At 40.3% G+C, this 12,463-nt stretch overlaps 7 protein-coding genes across 7 annotated transcripts; 4 read left to right on the plus strand and 3 right to left on the minus strand.

Annotated features, from left to right (window-relative positions):
• Positions 1-136: 136 nt before the first annotated feature.
• On the minus strand, positions 137-1,822 carry SAPINGB_P004104 (uncharacterized protein; the record flags this gene model as incomplete). Its single annotated transcript, XM_031998819.1, has 1 exon — positions 137-1,822. One exon carries the CDS (start codon positions 1,820-1,822, stop codon positions 137-139), a length of 1,686 nt encoding a protein of 561 aa, XP_031854710.1.
• A 226-nt stretch (positions 1,823-2,048) lies between these two features.
• On the minus strand, positions 2,049-3,212 carry SAPINGB_P004105 (uncharacterized protein; the record flags this gene model as incomplete). Its single annotated transcript, XM_031998820.1, has 1 exon — positions 2,049-3,212. One exon carries the CDS (start codon positions 3,210-3,212, stop codon positions 2,049-2,051), a length of 1,164 nt encoding a protein of 387 aa, XP_031854711.1.
• Positions 3,213-3,302: 90 nt separating this feature from the next.
• On the minus strand, positions 3,303-3,940 carry SAPINGB_P004106 (40S ribosomal uS15 domain-containing protein; the record flags this gene model as incomplete). Its single annotated transcript, XM_031998821.1, has 2 exons — positions 3,303-3,595; positions 3,706-3,940. 2 exons carry the CDS (start codon positions 3,938-3,940, stop codon positions 3,303-3,305), a joined length of 528 nt encoding a protein of 175 aa, XP_031854712.1.
• Positions 3,941-5,026: 1,086 nt separating this feature from the next.
• Positions 5,027-6,190, plus strand: SAPINGB_P004107 (uncharacterized protein; the record flags this gene model as incomplete). The annotated part of the gene is made up of 1 exon (XM_031998822.1): positions 5,027-6,190. One exon carries the CDS (start codon positions 5,027-5,029, stop codon positions 6,188-6,190), a length of 1,164 nt encoding a protein of 387 aa, XP_031854713.1.
• A 1,329-nt stretch (positions 6,191-7,519) lies between these two features.
• SAPINGB_P004108 (uncharacterized protein) lies at positions 7,520-9,304 on the plus strand (the record flags this gene model as incomplete). The annotated part of the gene is made up of 1 exon (XM_031998823.1): positions 7,520-9,304. One exon carries the CDS (start codon positions 7,520-7,522, stop codon positions 9,302-9,304), a length of 1,785 nt encoding a protein of 594 aa, XP_031854714.1.
• A 164-nt stretch (positions 9,305-9,468) lies between these two features.
• On the plus strand, positions 9,469-11,133 carry SAPINGB_P004109 (uncharacterized protein; the record flags this gene model as incomplete). Its single annotated transcript, XM_031998824.1, has 1 exon — positions 9,469-11,133. One exon carries the CDS (start codon positions 9,469-9,471, stop codon positions 11,131-11,133), a length of 1,665 nt encoding a protein of 554 aa, XP_031854715.1.
• Positions 11,134-11,497: 364 nt separating this feature from the next.
• Positions 11,498-12,250, plus strand: SAPINGB_P004110 (uncharacterized protein; the record flags this gene model as incomplete). The annotated part of the gene is made up of 1 exon (XM_031998825.1): positions 11,498-12,250. The coding sequence occupies one exon, from the start codon at positions 11,498-11,500 to the stop codon at positions 12,248-12,250; it is 753 nt and encodes a 250-aa protein (XP_031854716.1).
• Between the last annotated feature and the right edge of the window lie 213 nt (positions 12,251-12,463).

Genomic DNA, 12,463 nt, shown 5'->3' on the forward strand with positions numbered 1-12,463 from the left:
TATTATTATTATTATTATTATTATTTTTTTGTTTATTCTATATATAAATCTCTCAACTCTTTGTTTAATCAGCTAATAAATAATTCTCCATCATCTAAATCCATTAATTGTCCACATTCCATTCAATCTTATCTCCTTAAACATTATCATCTGCAGACCGGTTCTGCCGGGCAGCTGCCAAGGCTTTGAGCTGCTCCTGGATCCGGCCCAAAAGCACCTGCTCTTCCTCTGTCAATTCCAATCCTGGCGGTAACATAAAATGTGACGGCAGAACCACAACCGCAGGCCCCTCTTCCTCACTTGCTGTTAGCGGCTCTATCGTCTCTTCTTCCTCCGCCTGGTTATCACTCTGCTGCCCATTGACAGCAACATCTGATACCCGAGTCGGCCGCCGACTCAATACAGTCCCGCCAGATAAAACCAGGTCTCCTGTGTCGTCGGGCCGCGTGCCGACCACCTGAGTGTAGTTTGTGTCTGATACAACGTGAGTGATTGTGCGTGAAAGTGTATGTGACAGCGAGTGTGAAAGCCGCCTATTATCATTTGTCACTGCAGGTCCCACATACTCCTGTGGAGTGTTTTCTTCTGCTTCTTCTTCTTGTTGTTGAGCATTTCTGTCGCGTCTATGTTTTGAAGTAACTGATCCCATATTTGCAAAGTAATTATTGGAAGACCCAGACGAGTTTAATGAAGAAGAAGAAAGAGAAGAAGAAAGAGAATCCACAGCGGTTTTTATGGGCAAAAGATCCAACGCCGTTCCTCCTCTTTCTTCTGTCGACTCCGCAGTTGCTGCTGCCACTCCATACATGGTGGCCGCACTACCGCTGCTACCCGGTGGTGCGGCTCGAACGGTTTCTTCGGGAGGTTGCCGTGCGGCGTTTCTCTCCATAAGCAATTTTCTCTCAACTGGACCACCCCCGCTTTCACCAACAATTGCGCCCGGTGCCGTCACCGTTGTTGCCTGCGGCTGCTGCGTTGTTTTTTGCTCTTCTTCCAGAACCTCAGGCGTTGCAACCGCTCGTAACGTTAACGGAGTCCACCAGTATAGCGGGTATCGTCGTTGCACATTATTAAACAAACAAGCCACCGACAACATGATTAACCCGGTCACAATCTGTACCACTATATAAAACCATCCAAGCCCGCGAATTGTCGGATCAACGGCTGCAATTAGTGCAGCTGCACCGCCCGGAGGATGCACCGTCTTGGTGACCGCCATGGCAATGCTTGCGACACCCACATTCAGCGCGCCACATACCCACAGGTGTTCCTCGTTAGCTGCGCGTAACATAAATAGCTTGGTGATGGCCACTCCCACAAATGACGACACAAGGTTGCCGCAAAATGTATTCCGGGGTTGTCCCAACGGCGACTCAACAGCATTGTAAATTAAAATGGCTGCCGCTGCCCATGACGGTACAATAACTGGAGCCGTCCAATGGTGTTTGTTATTGCCGTTAAATGTGTTGGCGTACTTCATCACACACATGGTTGTGATAAGTCCGGAAAATGTAGCCACTAAAACCCAAGCGGACCGAACAATATCTGGTAGCGGTTTTGTGCGTAGTGGAGGCCCGCGTCGCCGCAGAGGAACATCATTCCCACGAGTGTCGCGGTACCCGAAAAACCGCGATACTGGGTTTGGCAAGTACTGGAAAAAAGAAGCAGATGAAACCAAGTATGGATTCAGATGTTTGTCTACATCAATGTTGAGCTTGTGCAGGTGTTTATCTGCGTGGAGCCGGGGGAACTTGCGGTACGTTCGCTGCCGGTCATGCGTCATATCAGCGCGCGTTAAAGGCGGCGAAGTTTCTCTATTCATTTGTAGTGAAGAAGTCTTAAGAAGATGAGGAAAGTTGTGGTGATAATTTAAAATGAAGAAATAAATGTCTTGAACAAACCCACGGCTTATATATGGATATATATATACATTTTTTTTTTTTCAATGAGGGGCTTTTTTGTTTGTGGATGACTGAAAAAAAAAAAAGTGCATTCTGGCCTTGGTGGGCCCTCCACCTAAACCTCCCAGGATCCGATTTCTGTGCGGCTCACCTCCAGTCCCGCGGGGAAAAGTCTTCGCCGCCGTCCACACCCTCCAGCCCATATCGGGTCTCCAGCAATCGGACTATTGCCTCCACAACTGACCGCAATCTAGCACCCTCGGGCCCGCCTGAAAACCACCGGTCCTCAGGTGGCTCGCCAGTACAGACAGCCTCCACCAGGGTTCCAAACATGCCTCTCACGTACTTGTCTCCCACAACCTCTGTCAGATACTCGGAGGGCATTACCCGCAGCTGCCGCTCAATAACCTCCATGACTCCGAGATAGGCTGCTGAGTGTGGTCCTGTTGCATATGTCTCGCTGAACACTAACAATGTCACTGCCCGCCGCCACTGCGCTGCACAGCTTACGTTCCCATACAAGACAAAAATCGCAAAAGCAAGCTCCAGCTCTGCAACAAACCCTCGCATTGACCCAGCAGTCGTTCCAATCACCTTCTCCAAACACCAGCTGCGGTCCAGGTAATCTAATGTCCGTTGCATACCTATTGCTCCAGGTCTCCAGGCTGTCTTAAGATCAATTTCGGCAAAATTGAGTACTTCAAACGACTCGCCCGTCTTTTCTTTTGACTCATGACCCAATTGTGCATCCAATTCCCGAGCATCTGCAGTTGTCGCTATCATCGAGTCGGCCGAGAACATACCTATTTGACTCTTCTGGGGTAAAACCCGAGCAATATCCTCGCCCATGATCTCGGCCGTTTGCTGGGACCATGTAAATCTAACGTCGCTGGGTGCAGCCCCGTGCTCGTCAAGCTCTTCAACTCGGGGATGTCCTCCACTAGTGTTGCTCCCATAAGCCTGTTGCAACTGCTCATACTCCAACATACCCTCGTAGTACCTGTGCAACGCTTCTAACGTTGGCACATCTTCGCACTGACCGCATACGTGCCGCTCCACTTGCATTTCTTCCGAGTTCGCGTCCCAGCGACAACTCACAACTGACTCATCCTCTCCAATAAAAAAAACCCCGTGCCGAGCAACACTGTCCACGGGCCCGCCGTGAGACCAGTGTAACGTATGCACTCCGGGTCCTACTAAACGAATCCCGTGTAGCGTAGGCCCAGATTGCAAAAAAAACGTATCCAGTCCAATACTAATACCGTCAGGTAATCCAACAAATACAATAGTTGTGGCAGGTGGCAACCCCATTTTAAAGATGGAAAAAAAATACAAGTTTAAAGTCTATAAGTGGGAAAATTTTTCTTTTATTTTTGTATACTACTTCAACAAAGAGCACGTCTAGTTGACGAGAGCAGAGGCAGTAGCAGACTCGTACTTCCAAGTGGGAGGAAGGACACCAACAGTCTTGTAGTATCTAGAAAGACGGTGGATTCTGGACTCAACCAAAATAAGACGGAACTTAGAGTCCTTGTCCTTTCTGTTCTTCTCCAAGTGCTTGCGGATGGCAACAGCCTTCTTGATCAAGTGGTAAAGATCCTCAGGAATCTCAGGAGCAAGACCTATAAAAAGCCACTCTGTCAGCAATAATTCACCAAGCAGAGGTACATGTGCAAAAATGTCGACAGACAGGTCTTTTGAAAAACAAGTCTCAAGAATCACCTTGCATGACTCGTATAAAAAAAACCCATCAAATGTCTACATCTACGACACTATAACCAAGTGAAAAAAATTAATTACATACCATTGGCTCTCAGAATACGGAGAATCTTGTTGCCGGTAACAACCTTGACCTGGGAGACACCGTGGGAGTCACGGAGAATGACACCAATCTGCGAGGGAGTAAGACCCTTGCGAGCGTACTTGGTGATCTGCTCAACAACAGACTCGGGAGTGAGCTTGAACCAGGCAGGAGCGCGGCGAGAGTAGGGGATGGCGGAGGCAGAGATACCCTTTCCTTTGCTGTGAAGACGACCCATTGTTGTTGAATTTAGTGCTGATCAATAGACTGCTGTGGAGTATAGAATAAAAAAGAGGAGAAAGGAAAGGAGGTTTTAACAAAAAAAAAATTGCTTAGTGGTGGCCACAAAAAATTTGGAAATAGTAATGCTTAGTGTGAAAAAATTTTAGTGTAACAAAAAACGGGACTGTTTTTGTTGTAATTAATTAACCCTATTAGGGTTTGTTGTTACAACATATTTTTAAAAACTTTGTAACATCTATAACCGTTTGAAATTTCATGCACGGCTTATCGTCAGTCTTTTACACACAACCACCCGCACCCCGCCTTTTTGAATCAACTACTCCTCTCCCAGATCGTCATATCGGCCATGCTATGTTATCGAATTCCCATCATTCGTTTTCAACTTTTTTTTATAAATAAATATCTACAATGCCATCGTGTTTATTAATTTTTATTTTAAATTGGCCTTTTATAAATCAAAAATCCTGTCCTTTTGCCGATTCATCAACTTGACTCTTTATGCTATTGTGACTTGTATTTTGGCCCAACATGCTATCGTGAACCCTGATCTGTCAAATTAATCAACTACTATGCAAAAGTTTTTTTTAGAAACGTTAGATAATATTTACTATGATATTTATTATATATTGACTACTTTTTTTTAAAAAAATTCATATTGATATTTTTAGATCTTTTTCATTGATAAACATGCTATCGCTTTTTTTTTTTTTGTTTATTTTTAACAAAAATGCAATCGTATCACTGTGATAATTTTTTTTTGGTTAATATTTCAACATGAATTCGATTTGATTAGACTTATTAACTATTTTTCCAAACATGCTCTTATCTTACAGACCAAACGCTGCTACCTTTTTCCCAGTATGAAAATTCACCAAGATCACTTCTCATACAGATTTGTTTGATCTCTAGATCTTCTACTGTATCTTTCGGACATTTTGACATTCAATTTCTTCAATTATAAATAAATGATAATTTCATCTGAAATCTTCTTTTTTTTCATTATCGACAAACAATTAAACAACTCTGGTAAGCTTCTCTCAATCAATCTCTTCGACTAATTAAATCTCTTAAGAAAAAAAAAATGAAGTTTACTCAATTGTTGACTGCTGGTGCCTCTATCATGGCTGTTGCCAATGCCATGGTTATCCCTCAATCCAATGAGCCTGTTGATCTTTCTGCCCTTGAAAACTTTGATGCTGATCTTTCTGTCCGTGATTTCAGCGCTTGGACTGACAAGATGAACTCTTGGAAGAAGCTCCTTGCCTCCAAGAAGGCTTCTGGTTCCAAGACCAACTGGAAGAAGAAGCTCTCTGCCTGGATGCCTTCCAAGTCTGGCAAAAAGTCTTCCTGGTCAAAGAAACTCCCCTGTGACACCACCACCTCCTCCACATGGTACCCCAAGCCTACCACCACTCCTTGCACCACTGCTACACCTACTTGGGCCCCTGAGCCTACCACCACTCCTTGCACTACCTTAAAGCCTACCTGGGCCCCTAAACCTACCTGGGCTCCTAAGCCAACCACTACCTCTACTACCACCACTACTACTACTCCTTGCCCTGAGACTAAGGTAACCACCACCACATCTACCCACACTGCTACATCCACCACTACCACTACCTCTACTACCACTCCTTGCACCACCTTCAAGCCTACCTGGGCTCCTAAGCCTAAGCCTACTACCACTCCTTGCTTGACCAAGACTCCTTATGCTGTCCCCACTGCTCCTGCTTTCCTTGACGATGGTGCTGCTGCCCAGCCTGATGAGTTTGATTCCCAACCCGGTCAATTTGAAGGCTCTCCTTTTGACGAGTCCCAGTTTGAGGAGGTTTCCAATGATGAGCAGTTTGACTTCTCTAACAATGCTGAAGTTGATGAAACTGCTGATGATTTCCAATTTGACGAGGCTGCTGTCGATGAGACTTCTGAGGAATTTGATGCTGCAGATGTTTTTGCCTTTTTGAGCGAGATGGAAGGTTCTGATGAAAACACTCTTGCTGAGCGTGACTTTTCTTCTTGGAAATCCAAGTTTGGCTCTTGGAAAAAGAAGGTCCCCTCCAAGTCTGGTATGAACAGCAAGCTTTCTGGCTTGAAGAACAAGGTTCCTTCCAAGTCTGGTATGAACAGCAAACTTTCTGGCTGGAAGAGTAAGGTTCCTTCCAAGTCTGATATGAATGGCAAACTTTCTGGATGGAAGAGCAAGGTTCCTTCTAAGGACTCTCTTAAGAACAAGAAGCCTTGTTAAATAGCTTGAAAGCCATGCTAAACAGTCAATAAGCCAGCAGCGCTTATTAAAAAAAAAGTTTGTTCGTTTTCGTTTTCTAAAAATTAATGTTTGAAAAAATTTTGAAAAGTATTATTTAGTTTAATTTAATTTAATTTAATTTAATTTTAAAAAAAAATTCTTAATTAGTATATTAAAGTTACCAAAAAATCTACACTTTCAAGCTGTCAAAATAATAGAGAGTTTTGTTAGACTTGAAATATTCACACGTTACAATTAAAAGATTAATGAAAATCAAAAATTGACACTTTAGGTTCAGCCTATCATACAATTAGGTTTTGTCAATACGATACCTTATTTTTTACTTTATTCAGTGATTTTACTCTTCACAACTTTTATTTTAATTTTTTTTAAGAAACTGGTTTTGCATACCTTCCATGTTACTGGTACAAAATATCTGTAGCGATATAGGGATTCATTATTTCTTTTTTACTAAAGCATATGCTTCACTAAAAGTTCTGACGAATGAAAAAAAAAAAATATCAAAGTAGAGTATTTTCTTCAATGGTGAAAAAAAAAAATTGAGTTGAAAATTTAAAAGAGTGGACCCTTTCATAAAAGTTAAGGAATTGCAGCAGGTAACAGATTTTGGTTAAACAAAACGTTTTCTTTAAGTTTAAACTTTAAATATCACTCCAGCCTTTCGGCCTGTTTGGCTCGTAGTTAAGGCTACAAATAGTATTTTTTTCACCATCCAATCCTTCCATAGTAACTAAATCACACTGTTTGTTTATTTTTTTATATTCTAAATAACTTTGCGTAAGTTAATAAGGAAATCACATTAACTGCGTTAAACTTTTGAAGATTTCTCAATGATAAATGGTATAGCATTTCTTCAATGCTGATTTATAAATATTTGATTATGCTTCAAATTTCAGTAAAATGGTAAAAATCAAGAAAAGTAACAGTCTTAAAATTAAATATGGTTACGCTTTTGTAAACAGCTATTAAACATTCTTTCAAGATTGCACTCCGAAAAATCATAATGCATCGATCTTTATATAGTATTTTTTTGAATCAAATTTTATACAGACCACATTTTAAATGCTATTCTTGTTAAAATTGATTACCCAAAAAGTGCATAAATTATTTACTCGCTTTAATATTGGTTAAATTTCATTACAGGATTTTTCAATCAACACCCCTCTTTATCCTTCAAAGCATCCATTGTATCAATGCTTCGCTTTAACCCGTTTTAATCCCCTCTTTATCTCCAAACGTCTTGGGTTTAGTATAAAATCAAATAGAATTGCTTCATATATCTTTTATTTTTAACAATTAAACAAAATAATGAAGTTTTTACAATTACTGTATACCAGTGCTGCTCTTTGGGGCGGCATTAACGCTATGATTCCTTCCCCAGAAATGCTTCCCAGCAAACCAGACCTTGATGGATTCAAATCTTTTAAGCCTGCTCTTACAATCGAAAAACCAGTTAAACCAAGTATTGTCCAAGCAAGATTAAAAAATGGAGATAACATTTTAGGCTACGAAAAAAGAGGTGTTGAATCATACAGAGGTATTCCTTTTGTTGAGCCACCTGTGGGTGACATGAGATTTAAACATTCTGTGCCTTTCAAGGGAAGTTTGGATGGATTTGAAGCTTTTGACTTTGGCCCTGCTTGCTATTCCATTAACCCTTACAAATCATTTGATTATCTTGCAAAAGCTGTTCCTTTGGTTAGTTGGAAAACTCCTTCTCTTCTTGATGCCATCAAAATTGCAGATCAAGCCGAAGATTGCTTGACAATCAATGTTTACAGACCTGCCGGTATCCCCAAGCATGTGAAACTTCCCGTCATGGTTTGGACTTATGGTGGTGCTTTCCAAATTGGTTCCAGTAATCTTTACCCAGGAGATAAGTTTATTAGAGACTCGGTAACACTTGGTGAACCCGTTGTGTTTGTCACTTTCAACTATCGTCTTGGTCCTTGGGGATTCCTTGGTGGTGAGGCTATTGGTGCAGAAAATTCTACTAATCCTGCAATTTACGATATTATCAATGCTTTTAACTGGGTCAAGGAAAATATTGGCAGATTTAATGGTGACAAAAACAGAATTACTGCTTTTGGTGAAAGTAGTGGTGCCATGCTTCTGTCTCATATTATGACTAGTACTGCTTTTAATGAAGAAGACCCACTTTTCCATGCTGCCATTTTGCAAAGTGGTGGTATTCTTCCCTTAAGTGATGCCATTACCTCCAACAGTTCCAATGACTTATTTTTGACTTTTTCTGAAGCTGCAGGCTGTGGTGGTTTGAGTGACCAAACCGAGGCCCTTTCCTGCTTGAGAACCAAGGATGAAAAGGTTCTTTACCAGGCCCAAACTTATGATCAAAACCTTTTAAATTTCTTTGACTTGCCAACCACATTTACTGTTTGGGGCCCTAAACCTGATGGAATTCTCTGGGAAGGCAACTCTTTTAAAAATGTAAGACGTGATGGCCTTCCCAACATTCCAATAATTACAGGTAATCAAGAGGATGAAGGCACTTTAATTTCCCTATTCTTTTTGACTTTTAATTCCACTGCCACTGATGAAAAGCTCCTCCGCATCTTTCCTAATGGTGGTGAACGTTTAAATAATTTTTTGAAAATGTACCCTGATATTCCTTCTGAAGGTGCTCCCTTTAGAACTGGAGATGCAAATGAGCTTTGGCCCAATTTTAAGCGTCTTTCTGCATTACTTACTGATATTATCTTTACAATTCCTCGCCGTGTTATGCTCAGGTATAGTGAGAAGAACCGATCAGCACCAACCTACACTTTTTGGGCTGACAACCTTCACAATGTTCTTCCTTACTTGGGTACCACCCATGCATCCTGTCTCATTCCTCAATTCTACTTGGACAATACTTTCCCTTCAAGAGCTTACCGTGACTATTTTATTTCTTTTGCCAATCATTACAATCCTAATACCAACAATGGTGGCCTTCCCTACTGGCCCAAGTACACTAACGAAAATCTCGAGATGCTTCATATTATGGCTGACAGTGGCAGCACTAGAAAAGATGATTTCCGCAGAGACAGAACCGATTATGCATTGGGGGATTTGTCTATTTTGTACAGTTATTAAAGCGTTTGAATAACTGTTGCTTTATGCAATTTTCTTATTTTTTTTTTCTTATTATAGTAATGTAGTTTATGCAATTTTTTAATGAAAAGCAAATGATGAAAAATATAAATATCTTTTAAAATCTTTAATCAAGGGATAACGATGTAATATAGTACACTAAAAAAATGAAATCTCTGGCTTTAATTGTATGGTTTCTATTTACTGCTTTTACTGTCTCAGTCAATGTGGTTATGAAAAATGGGGATGTTATTACAGGCATAACTCAAAACGATGTTGAAAGTTATAGAGGCATTCCATTTGTAGAAAAGCCAGTTGGAAATCTGAGATTTAAACCATCAGTCCCATACCAAGGCAGTTTGAATGGGTTTCAAGCAACACATTTTGGCAACCCCTGTCATTGTTTAGATTCATATGAGATTATGGATTATTTGGCAAAATTGGTACCCTTTGCTGGCTGGTCATCCAACCCTAAATATTTAAACTCTGAGCAAAGTGAAGACTGTTTAAGACTTAATGTGTACCGACCTACTGGTCTTTCAAGGAATGCAAAGTTGCCAGTCATGGTTTGGGTCTACGGAGGCGCGTTTCAGTTTGGATCCACCATGCTTTACCCAGGCGACAGGTTTATTCAAGACAGTGTGGAATTGAATGAACCAGTCATTTACGTTTCCCTTAGCTACCGTGTAGGACCATGGGGGTTTCTAGGGGGTTATGGTATTGGAGCTGAAAATTCGACAAATGCAGCAATGTGGGATTTGATTAACGGATTCAAGTGGATCAAGGAAAATATTGAAGCATTTAATGGTGATAAGAATAGAATTACAGCTTTTGGAGAAAGCAGTGGAGCTATGCTTTTGTCGCATTTAATGATCACCAAGGTTTTTAAACAAGATCCTTTATTTAATGCAGTAATTTTACAAAGCGGCGGACTGTTACCTCTTAGCCACGCAGTCACCTCACAAAGCTCAAACAAATTATTTTGGAAATTTTCAAATGCAGCTGGATGTCAGCACGAAGGAAACCAAACAGAAGCATTAGCATGCTTGCGACAAAAGAATAGTAAAGTACTTGCTAGAGCGCATATGTATGACCATAGTTTGCGCAATTCCTTTGACTTTGCAACATTATTTACCGTCTGGGGGCCTAAGCCTGATGGCATATTATGGGATGAAAATTCTTTTGTAGCAGCACAAAACTTGGTTGATATACCTATTATTGCAGGATGCTTGGAGGATGAAGGAACACTAATTGCCTTTGCATTTTTAACAACATCGACTGAAAAGTTTGCAAACGCACTGCATCGAATTTTCCCGTATGCACGCGACATACTAAGCTCCTTTTTGAGCATGTACCCACAAAATCCCGCTGAAGGAGCTCCCTTTAGGACTGGCCCACATAATGAACTTTGGCCCAATTTTAAATGGCTATCGGCAATTCTCACTGATCTTATTTTTACAATGCCGCGACGAATCATGCTCAAGTATGGAGCCACACCTACAAGGAAATCGCCATTATACACGTTTTTTGCAGACCCATTGCACAATCGGCTTCCATTCTTAGGGAGTACCCATTATAGCGACATTTCATACCAGTTTTACGCAACAGAGAGTTTCCCCAGTAATGCCTACCGCAAGTATTTTATTTCGTTTGCTAATCACTACAATCCAAACACAAACAATGGGGGGTTACAATGGTGGCCATTGTATGATGATAAAGAAAAATTGATGCTTCATATTGGAAGAGATTCTGGAGATATCATTCAAGATACTTTTCGGGGAGATCGGACTGACTTTGCAATGAGGAATTTATCATTTTGGGAGACTTATTGATTACTATTCAAGAAAGCAAACCTGGGGTAATAAAAATTTTTTAATTTAATTTACCTTGTTTTAATACAGAAACTACCGCTTCTACTTTCTTTTCTTAAGATTTTTCAGCACCTCGAGGTGCTTATGGATACTCGAAAGAAACTTTGTCAGCTCAAAAGAGGGCTTACAAAGATTGTCTTGTTGATTAGAAACCCAAACAAGGTGCTTAGTTAACACTTAAAATTACCCTAACCTTGATATCAATGGACTTCAAATAAAATGATATAAAAGAAATTCATTATCATCTTTAATTTTACAAAAAAAATAATAAAAACAAAATTACAATTCTCTCGATATAAAAAAAAAAGAAAACAAAATCACTAAAATGGCTTCTCTTGCTCCTGGAAACTGCTGCGCCAAAGGCTTTAAACACACTGGTGAAGCTGTTGGAAAGTTCATCACTCTTGATGGCATTGAGTACTATGTTACTGGTGACGAATCTCTTGCTTCTACCAAGTTCCACTTGATGTTAAGTGATATTATTGGTCATCGTCTTATTAATGCTCAACTTCTTGCTGACGAGTATGCTAAAACTGGCTACTTTGTTGTCATCCCAGACTTGTTTTCTGGTGACCCTGCTTTGCTCAACCCCCCAGAGGGTTACGATGTTTTTCGCGATTGGGCCCCTAAACATGTTCCTGAAATTACCCAGCCAATTGTTGATCAAGTTGTGAAAACAATTCAAAGCAAATGGAACCCCACTTTTGTTGTGGCTACTGGGTTTTGTTTTGGTGCCAAGTATGCTGTGAGACTCTTGGCGACAGACTTTGTAAAAGTTTCGGCTATCTTTCATCCATCTTTTGTTACCATTGATGAAATCAGAGCCATCAAAGGTGCTTTATATATTGGTGCTAGTGAAGACGACTACATGCTTACGGCACCTCTTCGTCGTCAGACCGAAGACGTTCTTTTAGAAATCAAAGCCAAGTACAGACTTACTCTTAACTTTGGTGTTGAGCATGGTTTTGCTATTCGTGGTGACATTTCCCAACCTTGGATTAAGTATGCAAAGGAGCGTGTTTTTGGAGATGCTGTTGATTGGTTCAATGCTGTTTATGAAATTGAGTACAAGAAGTAATACGAAATGTTGATTGAGCGAGGTTTTGTTTTGACAGTAAACTTAAATTTTATTAATCTCGAATAATTAAATAATATCTATATATATCTGAATGCTAAAAAAATTCATTATGATGTGATTTGTTTATTTATAAAATCAAAATTGCTTTCTATTAATAACCTAAATTAAAATAATGGAGAAAAATTATATCAAGATAAGAAAAATCTTTGATGC

This window comes from Magnusiomyces paraingens (genome assembly GCF_902498895.1).
Source record: "Magnusiomyces paraingens strain CBS 517.90 genome assembly, contig: contig3, whole genome shotgun sequence".
Classification (NCBI taxonomy): Eukaryota; Fungi; Ascomycota; class Dipodascomycetes; order Dipodascales; family Dipodascaceae; genus Magnusiomyces; species Magnusiomyces paraingens.